Raw genomic sequence first — 18,320 nt, forward strand, 5'->3', positions numbered from 1 at the left:
TTTTTTACTTTAAAAATTCATTCAATTGATTCATACTTTTATAATTCATTTGATTCAAATCTATTATAACGATATCGAGTCTCTCAAGCTTGATATAATCACAATATAATAAAATTTATCTATAATTCATAACAAAAGTTGTAGATAAGTTTAGAAGTAGTATTTCATTTCTCCATCTCAGATTTCTGCCCTTAGCACAAATTACTGATTTAACATTTAACTTTTACTGTTTGACCTTTACCTTTTTACCAAAACAGTTTTACTAAACATTATATTTATTGTTTTTGCTTTGTACTGTGAGTTATGCAAAACTCGACTTTACAAATTGGCGACCTAATTCACTTAACATTAGGGTAGTGTGTTCACATGGATTTCCACCGTTTGGAAATTACTATGTTTCCTAATTTTAAATTAATGTCAGAAAGTAATATAATTAAACTATATGTTTACGATTATCGAATATCTTCGACCATTTGTCGAAGATTACTTGAGATTATACGGAGTTTAATATCGACGATTAATAAGTAATCTGAACGTAATTAACTTACATCCAAATCAGATTACTTACTCAATATCCTGGTCAAACTAGGAAAACCATAGCTTGACCAAGTCAATAATCGTCAAGCCCTTAGAGCGGAGGATATCACTTAGAGTGGAGCAGCAGGACTTGGAGCTCAAACGTCTACTACACTATCAGGTAAGGGAGCCGCCCGTTAGGTGAGTTGATACAAAATGAATAAAGCACCCAAGGAACACATAAACAGATTTGAACTTAATTGCATCCTCGAACCCAACAACACCATTCACCATCATAACCAAACCGCAAGGCACATACCAAGACTTAAATTGAAGCCAACCCATATCACATATCCAACCCAATTCACATAATCTCTAAAATTCACCTTCCTCGTTTGACCACGTAGATCCTTCTTTTGGACTTTTGGAGTTCTCTCTCCAATTCGGATCCGGGTGCAACCCTTTTCGACTTGTGTGATGCGTTATTTAGATCTAATTGAATAGTGATGTTTTTCTTAATTATTTAAATTATACATTTTTGAGTTTTGAAAGTGTAGAACGAGAATCTGAAAACAAACGAGAATGCAGACACGTGTACAAAGAAAAATGTGATTTTTTTATAATCAAGCGCGGGGTTACAATCTTTGTGAACTCCTCTGATTCTATCACCGTATGTGACTTGGCTCAATGGTGACGTGCACTTGATCTTGAGAGTTTGAGTTTGATTTGGATTTGGATTTGATGAAGAACGAACGATTTGGTAGCTTGATAATTTTTCGTGGACTTGAGTTCGGATTTGGACTTGATGAAGAACGATCGATTTGGCAGCTTGATGATTCTTCGTGGACTTGAGTTCGGATTTGGACTTGATGAAGAACGATTGATTTGGAAGCTTGATGATTTTTCGTGGACTTGAGTTTGGATTTGGATTTGATGAAGAACGATCGATTTGGCAGCTTACTGATTCTTCGTGGACTTGAGCTTGGATTTGGATTTGATGAAGAACGATCGATTTGGCAGCTTGATGATTCTTCGTGGACTTGAGCTTAGATTTGGATTTGTTGAAGAATGATCGATTTGGCAGCGTAATAATTCTTCGTGGACTTGGGAGATTTCGGGATTTGTCGAAAGTGATCTTGCTCAAGTGATTTTCTCTCTTCTTCTCAAGTCCCCCTTCTCTTCATGTTGAAGGGGGTATTTATAGTGTCAAGTCTTCTATTTTGTAGAATATTTTAATGACACTTAAATAATAAATTTCTTAAATTGTATAATTAAATCAATATGTATTTTTTTGAATAATTTAAAATTAATTATGCTCATAACTAAATTAAACAAAAACAAATGATTTAATTATAACCGTTAAGGAATTTATTAATTTAATCAAATGTCTGATTACCATTTCGAATCGTCAATGACATTCAATTTTCCGATTCACGTCAGGATCACGTAACTTCGATTACGATCATCCATTTATGTGCTGACACGAGTTTTATTCGGATCTGCACTTTGTTGACTTTTGGGCCACGTGTGCAATTTTGTCGGGCTCTTGGTCGATTTAATCATTTAACGAAGATAATTTACTTCATTAAATTTCATGTGTCTACAAATGCCCCCACTTCAAATCGTGCTGCACACATGTCGTCGTCACGTGCCGAAAACGCAATTTGAAGTATGTACTTTTATTTGGAGAGTTTGTGGACTCATTAGTTAGTCTTACAATTCTTTTATGCGTTTACTTTGTGACATACATCTTGCCTCCAGTTCTACATTTTCTGACGTGAGGTTACCCACTCATAACAAGACTTTTTCGGTGGACTCTTTATACTCCATAAATTCATCATTTAAAACTTTGAACTTGCAATTGATGTCGATCATAATCATCTCCTGCTTGTTTGTTGGTCCATTTTAAGGCTTGCAATTTCAGTGGCCAAAACATCTCTCTGCTTTTTTTTCGTCCACCATGATTAGGCTCACGGGCTTTTGTATTGCCACCCTCTTTACTGGCCTCCATCTCCACACTCATATTTGCTACCCCATTGTCAACCACCAATAGCAACACTAGTTTTTTTTTTCTAAGTATCTAACAAACCATATTTTCATTAAAAATCTGTTCAGCGCATGTGTTCTGAGAATGTTTTAACATGGCCACACGTGGAGGCATCATGAAGTTGAGTTCCTTTTCTCTTTGATACAGCACAGCAACCTCAATAATCCAGTAACATGATTACATGATGGAACCTCCTTAACCGGAAACTAGGCTTGCTAGAATTACAATTCTTGTGACTCATCTCCACCATTTTTTCCCGGGACTTCACTGAGCTTCCACGCCAGTCAAGCTCAACCCTGCCAAAGTACTCAATCTCCCTCCTCACAAGAGATCCCACAGTTCAATATCAATTAGCTCCTTAGCTGCAAGTTGCGCAAGCTTTGCATCACTGTGAGTAGAGCAAGCACCTAGCAAGAAACGGCAAAGAAAAACAAAGTCACAAAGTCCATAGAATACCACTTAATGACCACTTTGGCATCCACCCTCATACTCTTGGCCCTTCTTCTTTAACTCCTCGATACACTTCCCGAGAAGCTTCATGTCCTCAAGTAATCACCATCCAGGCCTGCAACAATCACAGTCTTCCCATCATGATCAGAAACCGTGCAGCAGAAATCATATAGATCATCAAAAAACTGAGCCTCATGGATACCAACAACATCAAGCTTTTCAGAAGCATCTCCTCCAAATCTGTGCCTAAACAAGGACAGATCCGGCAGAGCCCAACACGAAAACTTGGCCCCATCATGAGTCACCACCGAATCAATAGCATACTTGTTATCCTTGCTCGACTTCATCATCGCCAAATTTCTGTCGCTGGCGCCCTCGGACTTGATGCGGCAGAGGAGAGAGGTGGTCTTGCCGGTGAACATGGGACCCATGATGACGTGGACCTTGCCGTAGGGTCGGCGGGAAGGGGAGGAGTCGGTGTTGAGGGGGATGGAGGGTTTGAAGGATGCTATGGTTTTGGGGTTGGAGCTGGAGAAGGGATTTGAAATGAGGTGAAGAGAGAAGGAGAGAGGAGATTCATGGACGAGAAGAAAGAGGGAGAGAGAGAGAAGGAACTGGAGAATAATCGGCGAGGAGAGGTCGGCCACAAACTGAAGAGAAAGGAGAAGCAGAGAATAAAGGGAGTGTGACATTTGAGAGAGAGAGAGAGTGTGTGTGTGTGTAAGTGCTCTCTGTTTCTCTTGGTGGGCTCAACTCGGCTCCACGGCTCACACTCCATTCGACTATGCGGCTCAATTCAGCTTCGCGACTCAATTCAGCTCCGTGGCTCCGCGGCTCCTTTTTTTTTTTAGGATCATGGTCTGATTTTGACTCTTTTTGTTTTGTCATGGTCTGATTTTGACTTCTTCTTTTTTACAGCAATTTGAGAGTCGCGGTCGATCTAGCCATTTGACTGCTTTCGAAACACGTTGATTTCTGGCAGATTTGAAGAATGTAAACGACCTAATCGCCTGACCACTTTCATTTCATAGACTTGACAGCCAATAAAAGCGTGTTAGGCTTTACGCATCACATTCACCATGGTGGTTTTCAAGAGTTTGAAGAACGTAAACGACCTAATCGCTTGACTGCTTTCATTTCATAGACTTGACAGCAGTCAACAAAAGCGTGTTAGGCTTTACGCATCACATTTACCATGGCGGTTTACAAGAGTTTGAAGAACGTAAACGACCTAATCGCTTGACTGCTTTCATTTCATAAACTTGACAGCAGTCAACAAAAGCGTGTTAGGTTTTACGCATCACATCCAACATGACGACTTTCAGGAGTTTGAAGAACGTAAATGACCTAATCGCTTGACTGCTTTCATTTCATAGACTTGACAGCAGTCAACAAAAGCGTGTTAGGCTTTACGCATCATATTCACCATGGCGGTTTACAAGAGTTTGAAGAACATAAAAGACCTAATCGCTTGGCTACTTTCATTTCATAAACTTGACAGCAGTCAACAAAAGCGTGTTAGGTTTTACGCATCACATCCAACATGACGACTTTCAGGAGTTTGAAGAACGTAAACGACCTAATCGCTTGACTGCTTTCATTTTATAGATTTGACAGCAGTCAACAAAAGCACGTTAGGCTTTACGCATCACATTCACCATGGCGGCTTTCAATAGTTTGAAGAACGTAAACGACTTATCTTCAATATAGTCGAGGATAGGTCGTTTGTAGAACTTCGCTTGATCACGACAGCCCAAGAAATTCGACAAAATACTTTTGATCAACGCTAGTCTATGCTTGAGTTCCTTGAGAACTTGAATGAAGAATGACATAAGCTAGAGTAGACGTTGGACTCGCCAGATGCAGACATTTTTCTTCACAATGCTAGACTTATTGATCTAGAATAGAAGAAATGTCAAATCCGAGAGATTTCAGAATTGACTGCAACATAGATTGAAGAGGCAAAGAAGTTGCGAACCAGTTTTAAAGAACGTCGGAGTAGTTTCAAGGGTTTGACCTGGATGTGATAGCTGACTTGAATGATCAGGATTTGCTCTTCTTCTTTTTTTTCAATCAAACCCTTATTTTTTTTAAGTGACTGAACTTACGGTTGTTATTCTCAAGCTGCATACATATCCTTCTAAAGAAAGAATCAAGTCATCACGTAGTTCAAGGGTTTTTTTTTGTGTGCCTTGTGCGGTTTAATCTCACGCAGGCGTGGAGCGTTTTTATTTTGCTTTTTTTTCTTTTTTTTTTGTCTTGTGCAGTTTAGGCTCGTGGGATACTTTGACGTTTTCAAGCATGGTACTTCTTCAAGAACTTGCTGTTAGTGGGACCGATCCTCAAATCGTATTCCGCCACAATTTTTTAAGCTCCATTGGTGTATACTTCTCTGACAACGTAAGAACCATCCCACTTTGATTTGAATTTGGGGCTAATCTTGTGCGTCATAATGATGGGTCTTCGAACAGCAAGAACTAAATCATCAACTTGAAATGACCATACTCGAACACCTTTGTTGAAGGCATGTGACATCCGAGCTTGGTAGCATTCCAGGTGTTGTTGTGTACCAAGCCTCTTCTCGTCCGAAGCTTCTAACTCTTGCAGGCGCAACTTGACATTTTCCTTATTTGTGAGACCTTGCAAAGTGATTCTTAATGACAGAATTTCTTTCTCTAATGGTAACACGGCTTCGACACCATAGACGAGAGAATAAGGTGTAGCATTTGTGGTTGTCCGATACGTCATTCTATAAGTCCAGAGAGCTTCGCCAAATTTCTCATGTCAATCCCTTTGCTTCTTGCTGACAGTTTTCTTCAGAATGTTACAAAGTGTTTTATTGAATGCTTCTGCCAAACCGTTTGTCGGGGCGTTGTACATTGAAGAGAAGTGAAGCTTGAAAGGGGAATTTCTTGCTCAACTTTTATGTTGCGGTATTCGAGAAATATTTGGCGTTGTCTGTGATGATGCACCGTTGTATACCATAGTGTTGTATAATGGTTCCCGTAATGAAGTCCACAACATTTTCTTTCTTTATTTCTTTCAGCGGTATCGCCTCTGACCACTTTGAGAATGAATCTGTGGTTGTCAGAATGTACATATGACCGGCCGATGATTTCGGGGTGATGAGCCCGATTGTATCCATTCCCCAGACGTCGAATGGGTGCGGAGCAATTGTCGGATGCAACGGCTCAGGTGGCTGATGTATGAAGTTGGCTCAGGGTCTAAATTGTGCGAGGTTCGGCCTCCTCTTCTTTGTGTGGTGTGTGGTCTGGGGTTGCTTCGATCTTGAAGCCCCCAAGGTTCTGGGTTTGAAGGACGCAGTCGTAGGATCGTGCTCTATTGCTGACAGATCAAATCCGGGGAAGGTTGTATTAGAGGTATGGTGGAATGATGCCATTTCAATTTGGTTGGAGCGAAGATTGGCCATCCTTGGAGTGGCTCCATGGCAAGTTCTCTGGCTAAGGATTTAGTGATGTTTGTATCGGTTTCTAGCAGTATCTAGTCGTCGGCAACTTGTCTGATGTCGGCGTCCACGTAGGGATGATAGTGGTGGCATTTTTGGGTCTTGGGCTTGCTTGGATCTGGGCCTCGCCCTTTTGGTCTTTGGGGGCATATGGTTGGTGGGCTTGCTTCTTTTGGACTGATCTGGTGACTTTGGCAGGATTTCTCATTTGGCTGAATTGGGTCTTTATGGCCCATAGGCTACCGAAATAAAGGCTCTATAAACGGTATTTAGAAGATGAATGTACCTTTGCTTATTTGGGATCTAGGGGCATGTAGGTACTGAGTTTTTACGGGAGTGACTCATATTATCAGCCCTAATTAGTGTGTTTCTTCTTGCATCTACTCAAAAAAAATTAAGAGTAAAAAATCACATGAGTGAAATAAAATTAACTCATTAAGTTCAGACTATGAGACAAAAGCTTGAATAATTTACTTCACGAGACTAAACATGAATACAACTGCAAATATCGAAGTAAGAATGGAATTTCATTTGCATATGTGGGGTAAGATAGAATTAATCTGAGTAAAAATACTTCTTGCTTTGATTTTTGCAGTAGTATTCAAAATAAAAGATAAATATGTCACACTTCACTGATACTACTAGTAAATTTCTTGGAAATGAAAAATAAATTACTTAACATAACTAAATACGAATACCCTAGCAAAAATGGAAGTAAGAATTGAATCTCAATTGCATGTGTGGGCTTGAGAAAGAACTAATCTGATATCAAACTACTTCTTACTTCGAATTTTGCGTAGTATTCAAAATAAAAGATCAATATGTCACATTTCACTAATACTACTAGTAAATTTTTTGGAAATGAAAATTTCAAGTCTATATTGATCAAGTTGGAAGTTATTGACATACACTCTCCAACTTGAAAAGGACTATTGGGAAGTATATGGTATTGAGTTTAATTGTGTATGAATAGATTTGATTTGTATAAGTTTCATATTGATTATAAAAATTTGTTTAAGGCTGTGTTGTCTTTCTTCGTCCCCTAAAGATAGGGAGATTTCGTATTGCACAATGTCTAAACCTTCTGTATATATATATTTGCTGCCTATCAATAGAATTCATTCATCCAAATATCTTTTTCCTCGTCAAGATGAAAATCTCTTTCTTTCCAGACCAGGATATATCATATCATTCACCTACCCTCATGGGCGGATACAGTAAGAAGGCTTTATGGGCTTGAGCCCATACGAAATTTTGGGGGAAAAAACATCAAATATATATATATGCTATAAAAAAATATATGTATTAAACAACCTTAACTCCCCGCAGCAGCCGCAAGAGTGAGTATTCATCCAAAAAAGTAGTTTTCTTCATGCATTTTCCGTCAAACTCCAATACTAAAAGCTGAGAGCTTTCATTTTCTGCTGGAGAGTTGCACATCAAAATCGTAGGAGCTCCAGGTCTATTATGTAAAAGATTGAATCCCTTGGTTTTGATATTTTCTTGTTGATTGAATCCCTTGGTTTTGACCCAATATCTTCCTTGTCTAGATTTCTGGGTTGATTCCAGATTATTGTTTCCTCTATTTCAAGTGTTTAGTTGATTCCAATTGATTGGTTTTCAAATGTAAGAGGTAGAATTGTGTCTGAGAAGGGAAGGAGCTGTGCAATTGAAAACAAGACAAGGAGACATGAAGTTCGATTGCATATGATTCTTAACCGTAAGTTACATTGCCAATAATGATGAAAATCAATTGTTGATATTTATAAGATGTGTATTAATGAATGTGTGTGTTTGTGAGATCTAGCGGGACCGATACTATGGAGGAAATCTCAACCTTGCATTGCTTTATGAAGTTTTTCGAGTCTTCAGCAACCGGAGGAACCTGACCAGGTACTGAAAATGTAGCTATTAATTCATGTCCTCAATTTTGATCGATCATGGGTGATAGTGATTTTGAGTCAAACTTCAGTTTGATCCGCAACTTTGGAAGATCATACCTGCTGCTATGGTGAGAGACCAACACATCGATCGTTATCATGTGGATATTAATTGTATCATGGTTATTATTAGAGAAAAAAGAGAATGAGAACTAACTGATGCGAACTAATTGATGTGATCTAATTGGCTATGCTTAATTTCTTTTACCACGTACGTGCTTGTGTGGTGTGAACCTTTCTTCTGAAACCCCAAATTACATATATAATTGCATGATGGTTGCTGAAGTCTATATATCAGCTCATAAACTTTTTTAAAATAGAAAGAAATGAAATTACATTAAGAAGCCTATGTAGGGAGGCAATACAAAAGCAAGTATAACTTATTTCACATGTTTCATACTAGACCACCAATGAAATCTTAGGTCTGTATCACATCTGATTCCATGTTTCTTATTAGCCTCTATCTTCATGGATGTCATCATCTAAAATTATTAGTTTAAATGTGTGAGTATTGAATGAAATCTCAGCATGCCTTATATCTACTTGTTTTCTTTGATTAAGTCATGAATTGTGGTTTTGAGCCATGTATTGTTTGTCTATGTCACATTTTTATTTACTTTCATCCTTTGGCAGGCTTTTGCATAAAATATACTCATACACCTTGCCTATTTGAATGTGTGATTGTAAAACAATTGGGCTGTAATTGAGGTTAGTTTATTTTGATTAATTTAAATAATCTTGTTGAGCATGTATATTTGCTTGTTATTATGTTTTGTCTTAGTGGTGATATCTATATAATATTATAGGTAAGGATAAATGACTGATCACCGGAAACCGAAGAGGTTCAAAAATCTGTTGTCATTTTTATCACCACTTGTAGTTTCATCAAGTGATAATGTTGATGAGGTATATGTTGAGATTGAAAGTGTGAGCGGGAGTAGACTAGTGACCGATAATTCTGTTAATGATATTGGTTTGAACTTTTTTCCATCCATTCCATTAAAAAAGAGGTCTGAAAGTTTTGATATTAATTCTCTTCAGTGTGATCCGGGATTACACCAACCTATATCATCACATGCTATTGATATGCGTGACCGTATTCGAAAAGATTATGTGGTATTAGGACCTTATCAACCTTGCTCAAGTTTTTACCCACTTTCATTTGATGGAGGCCAAGGTCGAAAGTTTAACCCCAAGTGGTTCAAGCAATGGCCTTGGCTTGAGTATTCTGAAGAGAAAGATAAAGCATTTTGTTTCCCCTGTTTCTTATTTGTTACTTATCCATCTCATCATCCAGCATTTACTGTTGATGGGTTTAATGGATGGAAGAATGTTAGTTCTAAGAAATCGGGCATAATCTTTCACATGGGAGGCATCAATTCTCCTCACAGTAGAGCCATGCATTAGTGGGAGTCGTTGAGAAACCCATCCCATCACATTGAGTAATTGATTAGTACACAGTCATCACAAGAAATAACAGATAACCGACTCCGGCTTATTACTAGTATAGAAAGTGCAAGGCTATTGGCACACCAAGGATGTGCTTTTAGAGGACATGATGAAGCAGCCAATTCTCCTAATGGTGGAAATTTTGATGCTGTTGTGAATTCTTTTGGAAGAGTAAGTTTAGAAGTTTCTAGAGTTACAAAAAATGCTCCTGGGAATGCCAAGTATACTGCTCCAAGTATCCAAAAAAAGATTGTAAACATACTTGGTAATAAAGTTAGGAAAAAGATTCGAGATGAAGTAGGGGTTGACAAATTTTGTATCCTTGTTGATGAAGCGGTTGATGTGGCCAACAGGGAACAAATGGCTATAATTCTTCGATTTGTTGATTGTCATGGTTTTATTACAGAGAGATTTATCAAAGTGCTAAGTGTGAATGACACTTGTTCTCAAACTCTCAAAGATGAGATAACCAAAGTTCTTATCCAAAATGAACTTCAAGTCGAAGATATGCGTGGCCAAGGATATGATGGTGCTAGCAATATGCGGGGTATATATAATGGGTTACAAGCTTTGTTTCTAAGAGAATGTTCATATGCATATTATGTTCATTGCTTTGCTCATCGCTTACAATTGACTTTGAATGCTTCAGCTAAAGGAGTGCATAGTATTAGTGGATTCTTTTCTACTCTAAATATGATTGTTAACTTTGTTGATTCTTCTGCAAAAAGACATTCAACTTTAAGAGATATTAGAAAAGAAGAAATTGTTGAATTAGTGGCTGCTGGGACACTTAAGACAGGTTCATGGCTTAATCAGTCTTCCACTTTACAACAAGCAGGGGCTACTCGTTGGGGTTCACATCTTCGTTCTATTTCAAGTCTAATCAAGTTGTTTGGAGCTACCCGGACAACTTGTAGAGATTTGGTTATAAGTGGACCAAATAAGTACAAGATGAAGCACGTGGTGTTTGTAAGGCATTGAAGCGCTTTGATTTTGTGATTTGCTTGCATTTGATGTATGATGTCATGATGATTACTGATTTTCTATGTCAATCATTGCAAAATAAATCTATAGACATCTTGAATGCTCTCCACTTTCTTTCACTCACAAAGTCAAAACTTCAAGATATGAGAGATAATGGTTGGGATGCTTTGATTATGAAGGTCATATCATTTTGTTGTGAGTATGATATTCTTATTCCAGACATGTCTGCTCCTTACAAGAAAGGCATAAGGGCTTATGAACAAGATATCACAATTGAGCAATTTTATCGAGTCAATGTATTTTATGATGTGATTGACTTTCAGTTGGTAGAGTTGAATAGTAGATTTCCTGATGATTCTATGGAGCTTCTTGTTCTTAGTGCTACATTTGATCCACATAATAACTTTCAATCATTTAGAAGTGAAGATGTTCACAATCTTGCTTCGAGATTCTATCCTGCTGATTTTACTTCATATGAGTTGCTTGTTTTAGATATGGAGTGCGGGTATTTTCTAGCAGATATTCAGATGGATTCAAGATTTGCCAACATAACATCTGTATCTGATTTGTGTCGGCGGTTAGTTGTCAAGAAAATCAGCATTCTTTCCTATGATTTATAGATTGATTTGTCTTGTTTTGACTCTGCCAGTTTCTACAGCAACAACGGAGATGGCATTTTCATCTATGAACATCATAAAAAACAAACTTCGAAACAGAATGGAAGATGAATTTCTTGATGATTTAATGGTTCTCTACATTGAGAAAGAACTTACCGATAGTATTGATAATGATTCTGTGATTACAGAGTTTGAAGTGAGCGGGTCTCGTAGGGTACGTTTTAGGTATTTTATTGTTGCGTATAACGCTTTGATGCTTGTAATTTTCAATTCACGAGGTTTGGTTTTATGTCCCCCTCGGTCTATATTTTGTTTGAAAGTAATAAAGGCGTGAGGATGAGCCTTCCACTGGGTTCCAAACCTCAAAAAAAAAAATTGGTGTTCTCATATAAATTAGCCTAGACAGCTTTGAATTCATGGATCCGCCACTGCCTACCCTCTGAAAATTCAAGTTATTCAAACCTTCCTTTCTCGCTAATTACTATTTGAGGACTGATATCGTCTCCCAATTAACATGCATTAATAGAAGGATTGAAGGAAACGTGACCCTTTCAATAAAAAAAGAAGAAGAAGGAAATGCATGAAGAAATTAACCTTTCTGATTTGAGGACTTGCATCGTCTTAGTAGGAGACCAATAGTCTTGTATCTTCTTATAAGCATACGACAGTATGGCCTTTACTAGCTCTGTTCTCAAGGTGGGCAACCAGATCAGCTTTCTTAAACTTATGCTTTCGAACCCTAATTCCACAACCACATCAGTTTACCAATCAACCAAAGTGGGCAGCCAAATAAGAAAGCAAATGCTTAGAAAGTGAAATTCAAAACGTTTGTGCCTACTTTTCTTGTAAGGAACCATCGAGTAAAACAGTAAGTTCAAATAAACACTTTAGTATTACCTAACAAAGGAAACGGTGATGACTTAAAGGAGTAAGTTGGCCAACTAATGACAGATTATTCATAATAACCACAAGACTTAGAATTTGCATATGCTCGGATTAAGACCAAACAAGTTACTACTTTACAAAGTGATGAAAGTGATCACCTACTAGAAAATGACATGGGCTGCCTCTGAAGTGACTATATATTCTTGTAGGTATTTGTTATATTTTTTAACTAATCAGTGTGCTTGAAATATGGAAGCTGTTCCCAGGATGGCTCTAGCCATCATCATTTTGACTAGCATGACAGCCATGGAGGCATCAGCAGCATCTCCGGCCACATTTGTGTTCGGTGACTCGTTAACAGAAGTTGGAAACAACAATTTTTTGCAGTATTCTCTTGCAAAGTCAAATTATCCTTGGTACGGTGTTGATTATGAGGGAGGCCAGGCAACCGGAAGATTCACAAATGGAAGAACTATTGGCGATATAATATGTATCGATTTCTAGTCTCTTCTTATTGATTTTTCTTGCAGATATATCATGTTAGTGAGTACTTGATATACTTGTATATATGATTCTGTTTATGTATGGAAAATTGATTTGCAGCTGCGAAGCTTGGGATTCCATCACCGCCACCTTATCTCTCATTGTCATCGAATGACGATGCACTGCTTAAAGGGGTCAACTATGCATCTGGTGGAGCAGGAATACTGAATGACACTGGACTCTATTTTGTAATGTCATTTCTTTCTTAAGTTCAAGATGTTGTTTATGTTCATCCAACCATGCATGTATACATAAGGCTCAACACTTCTGCTATTTCTTCTTTTGCAGATTGAAAGATTGTCCTTCGACGATCAAATACAAAGTTTCAATAAGACAAGGGAAGCCATCAAGGCTAAGATTGGGAGTGAAGCTGCAACAAAGCTTCTGACTAATGCGCTCTATTTCATTGGAATCGGTACTCTTTATTAATGCGCAACTGGAATTCTTTTTCATGTTTAATAGGGGAGTGACTGATAATTCTTTTTTGAAATTTTATACTCTTCCAGGCAGCAATGATTATGTCAACAATTTCTTGCAACCCTTTTTACCTGATGGTCAAGAGTACACTCATGACGACTTTGTGGAACTGTTAATAGGCACGTTAGAGCAACAACTTCAGGTAAAACTCTATTTATAATCTCCTGTAAATCCATGATCACTAGTACAGAAGGGAACACACTTCAAAGCATATTGGTAAGTGGTCGGTAACTAACATGAGTATGGATTGACTTGTTTGAATTATCAAATGACATTCTAATTTTATGGACAGAAATCCTAATACAGTTGCATGAAACTCACCATTGGTTCCTAATTAGCTTCACTTGTAAAAAAAAAATGTTTCTGTTAGACTCTATACCAGCTGGATGCGCGAACGATGTTATTCCACGGTCTTGGTCCTCTCGGCTGCATTCCTTCACAAAGGGTTAAATCAAAGAAAGGTCAATGCTTGAAGAAAGTTAACCTGTGGGTGCTGGAATTCAACTCTAGAGTACAGAAGCTCATTGCCTCGCTTAACGGACGCCTCCCAAAAGCAAAATTATCATTTGCAGATACATACACAGATGTTCTTGACTTAATCAGCAACCCTTCTGCATATGGTATTAATCTATATATCTTAAGTTAACAATACTAGAGCACCAACTATTATGTCAACTCGAATAATGAATTGATATCTGCTAGAACAGCTCAATTCTCCTAGCATTACTGATATATGCTTTTATGTGACTTCTTTGACATTCGTTAATTCTGTGATCTTTCAGGTTTTAAGGTTTCAAATACGTCTTGTTGCAATGTGGACACGAGTCTAGGAGGGCTATGCTTACCGAATTCCAAACTATGCCGGAACCGCAAAGACTATGTATTCTGGGATGCATTCCACCCCTCAGATAAAGCAAATGCAGTTCTTGCTGACAAACTCTTCTCGAGACTATTTCCTAAGCCTCCTTCCCCTGCACCAACACCTTCTCACTAATTCACATGTTTGTCATGTCAACAGTTAGAATTATAGAACCCACTGTGATGTATTCATCATGCAAAACCGGAGATGTAAAATCAGTCTAAGAACACTATTGTAAACACGGAATTTGCAATTCTAATTTCAAGTCCAATGGACAATGATCATGATGATGATAATTTCTTAAGGCTGCCCCAAATGTCTTTCGGTAATAGCTAATATTGATGATGATGATGATGACGACGAAGAAGACTAGCAGAGAGACTTGCCGGACCCAAGAAAATTAACAATTTAATCCTAAAAAGCAAAATTACACAACAGGCGGTGGCGGAAATAATGACCCCTATACACCCTCTGAGTGTGTTTGGCGCAGCTGTGACTTATAAGATAAGTTGACTTATACTTATTTCTGAGAATAAGTTTCTGTATAAGTTAAGTAGCTGACTGTTTGGTAAATTGGCTTTTTTAAATGACTTTTAGTGGCATAAGTTGTGCAGAGTGTTTGATAAACTTAAACTGGCTTATGCTTTGTATTTGTATAATGACAATTTTGGACACCAAATAATTTAAAATATTTTTTTTATTTTCCAAGAGTATATTTTCTTTCTTGATTCTTTGCAAATACAATATGAATTTTTAACTTCTTTTTTTATCTATCACTACTCTTTTTCATTAGTATTTTAATTTTTACTTTCTCATTGACTTCAAGTAAAATTAATAAATGTTCTATATTTTCTTATACTTAATAACAAAACACATTTGTCATTGACACAAATAATATTAAAAATATCTTAACACATTCAACTAAATTACAAAACCAAATAATAAAATATATATTTCATTTGCATCAAATAATTTCATGTTATACGCGCACTCATCAAACTTTGAGTGATTTCATTTCTTATTTCTTCAATTTCTCGTGCATCATGACCATGCTCATTTTCCCCTCCATCATTATCCATCTCTACCTCATCATTTGGTATGTCAACCACCCTTTCTGCCCAACGAACAAAATGGGCATCACGATTTGCATGTCTTCTTATATAATTATGAAGAGTCATGGTTGCAATAACAATCTTCACTTGTTTCTCAAATGAAAAACCTTGCATGTCCTTTAAAATCTTCCATTTTTTCCAAACACCAAATGTTCGTTCTATAACACTTCTAAGAGAAGAGTGTGCTCGGTTAAATACCTCTTTTGCATTTCTTGGTTCTCGCCCTCTGTATTGTTGAAAATGTTGTTTTAGACCTTTATAAGGTCCCAAATATCCATTCATCTGTGGGTAACCCGCATCTACCAAATAATATTTTCCTATAAAAAAACAAAAAAATTATCTGAAAAATAATTTATTTAGAAATAATTCAAAAAAAGTTGGAAAAAATGAAAGTAAATATTAAAATAAAGTACCTCTTAGCGGTTTCGGAAAATTCATGTTAGGATTTCCAATAACCGACTTGAACACCCTCGTGTCATGTGCTGACCCTTCCCAACCGACGCATACAAATATAAATTGCATATCGAAATTACAAACTGTCATAACGTTTTGTGTTGGGAATCCTTTTCTTCCAATATACGGAGTGGCATTTAGAGGAGATACTGAAGGGGGAATATGCACTCCATCAATAGCACCAATACAATCCTTCAAATGTTCACTCATTAATTAATTTAAATAATAAATTTTAACTTTATTAAAAATATTATAGTTAAGTAACAAATTATTTTTACCTTAAAATGTGGCATGTATCTAGTATCCCTCATTATCTATTGTGCAACACCATTAAATTCTGGATCTAAGGGCTTAATCATTTTATCACCAAATGAAGCAACTATATCTCATGTTTGCCCAAAATATCTACTAATGGTTTCACCCGAATGCATAAACCGCTCTTGTGCATCTCTATTTCCACATCCATGTCCTAGTATATATACTAGCATTCCCACAACTTCAATATGACTTGTTCTATTTGAACCCAATGTCCTAAACTCGACCTCCAAATCACTACATAAACGAAAAAATACCTCCTTATCCATTCTAAATGCATTGTAACATCGACTTCCATGACCTTGTAAAACTTCCATTATCCACTTATTTCCTGTTTGAGATGATGTCATGCAAGGATTTTTATGAATATAATTGTTATAATAATTTTCAATTAGGAGACCATTGAGTTGTACAAATCGCAAGAATATCTCCTCAGAATCACCATTTCCTTCAAGGTTTTCTTCTTCCAAATGACTATTAGGTAAAGGCAATGATGAACCTGGTGCATATGCGTTCAAACCCGTGGCTGAAGTCCCAGTAAACATTCTATCCAACTTCTCTTCAAACTCGGGGGGAATTCCTTTCTTTCGAAACTTTGCAACATTGCTTTCATCCTAGATAATTGAGAGGAAAAAAGTTAAATTGTAACATGTTTAAGTGTAAGGAAGATGAGATGAACACAAGGAAAAAAAACAAACTGATTGAGATGTAAAAAAACATACCGCAATTTGGCGATTCCACCAAGAGTCCTCTGCAGCAATGGTTTGGAGCCTTGGATCCCACCCAAGGCCGGTATGTTTTGTTTTTAGATCTTTCCATAATTTACATTCCCCCTTAAGAACATCAACTTTATTTTTCAATTGTTTTTTTGTATAATTTTTATTCGATTCTCTATTGAAATTACTTAGCACATTTTGCCATCCCTCTTTGCTCAAATGACTATTTGGTTGATTATTAGCCTCCACCTCCTTGATAACTAAGTCACAAAGTAGGTCTACTAATACCGGATTCCATACGGCTGATCCCATCTATATAAACATGAGGATTGACATAAATCAACATGAAACATACAAACATATATAAATTTGTACATGTATATATCTAATTTGTACATGGCTGATGTTCAAGTATCTTAGTGTTCTTCATTTTAGTCCAGTACGTTAGTTGTTCTTATATAGTACACAAATATGCATAGCACATATGAACTATGATGATCTATATTATGTATATATATATATATACAGTCTCTATCCAGAGTGAAACTTCACTCTGAAATTTCAAAGTGAAGTTCTAATTTTGGAACACTTTTCAGTCAAATTTTTTCACCATAAGCGATTCAATATTTATGTATTCTATTCAAGATCATCTCTACAAAATTTCACCTAATTCGGACATCGTTAAGGTATTGAAATTAGATTAAATCAATGAATGAATTAAAACTATTCAACGTGAACCGTTTGTGTAAATCTCAATTTTGAAAGCTCAAACTATTGTCAAGTTGGATGAAACTTTTTAGAGATGATCTTGAATAGCATACCTAAATATTGAATCGTTTATGGTGAAAAAATTTGACCGAAAAGTGTGCCAAAATTGGAACTTCACTCTGAAATTTCAGAATGAAGCTTCACTCTGGATAGAGACTATATATATATATATATATAAACTAATAGAAAGAACTATAGTCTCAATCTTGGCTAGTATGAATTGTTTGTATTTTGCAATATTTCCTCACCTAGTATTCTTCTCACTCTTAAATAATAATTAGTATCTACTGTAACTAGCACGAACAGAAAGTTGTTCAAACATCTAGTCTCAATTCAAAAGCTTTGAATGTGGTGACGCAATCTCATTTCCAAGGGGTGAATGACATGGTTTTCATACTTTTCTTTTTAGATTTAGAATCTTATGTATTTATGACTTTTTAAAAATATGTATTTCACTAGTAGCCTAGTAGCATTTGAATTATTCATGTAACATAATTATTCTGATAAAAACAAAACCAGTTGAATTTGCAGAAAAATGGTGTCAATTTCACTTAATATTTTCATTTATTTAGTAATTACACAGAAAAATGTAGCAATTAGAGAGAGGAAAGGACTTGAAAGAAAGAAGAATTTGTGCATGTACAGATGTCAAATAAATAACCCCAAAGTGTAGGGCAAAAAGTGCAAGTGCCAAAATTGATTTGTATCATTGTATGTACTTGG

General features: G+C 36.6%; 3 protein-coding genes across 3 annotated transcripts; 2 read left to right on the top strand and 1 right to left on the bottom strand.

Annotated features, from left to right (window-relative positions):
- Positions 1-3,099: 3,099 nt before the first annotated feature.
- LOC126803558 (thymidine kinase a-like) lies at positions 3,100-3,705 on the bottom strand. The gene has a single exon (XM_050531346.1). It carries the CDS (start codon positions 3,703-3,705, stop codon positions 3,100-3,102), a length of 606 nt encoding a protein of 201 aa, XP_050387303.1.
- A 5,530-nt stretch (positions 3,706-9,235) lies between these two features.
- On the top strand, positions 9,236-11,472 carry LOC126803567 (uncharacterized). The gene is made up of 4 exons (XM_050531355.1): positions 9,236-9,751; positions 9,881-10,415; positions 10,518-10,837; positions 10,981-11,472. The coding sequence occupies exons 1-4, from the start codon at positions 9,236-9,238 to the stop codon at positions 11,470-11,472; spliced, it is 1,863 nt and encodes a 620-aa protein (XP_050387312.1).
- A 1,131-nt stretch (positions 11,473-12,603) lies between these two features.
- On the top strand, positions 12,604-14,425 carry LOC126786727 (GDSL esterase/lipase At5g37690). Its single transcript, XM_050512649.1, has 6 exons — positions 12,604-12,844; positions 12,958-13,085; positions 13,186-13,312; positions 13,404-13,516; positions 13,745-13,994; positions 14,157-14,425. The coding sequence occupies exons 1-6, from the start codon at positions 12,604-12,606 to the stop codon at positions 14,366-14,368; spliced, it is 1,071 nt and encodes a 356-aa protein (XP_050368606.1). The 3' UTR covers positions 14,369-14,425.
- Positions 14,426-18,320: the final 3,895 nt, after the last annotated feature.

Source organism: Argentina anserina, chromosome 1 (genome assembly GCF_933775445.1).
Source record: "Argentina anserina chromosome 1, drPotAnse1.1, whole genome shotgun sequence".
Taxonomy (NCBI): Eukaryota; Viridiplantae; Streptophyta; class Magnoliopsida; order Rosales; family Rosaceae; genus Argentina; species Argentina anserina.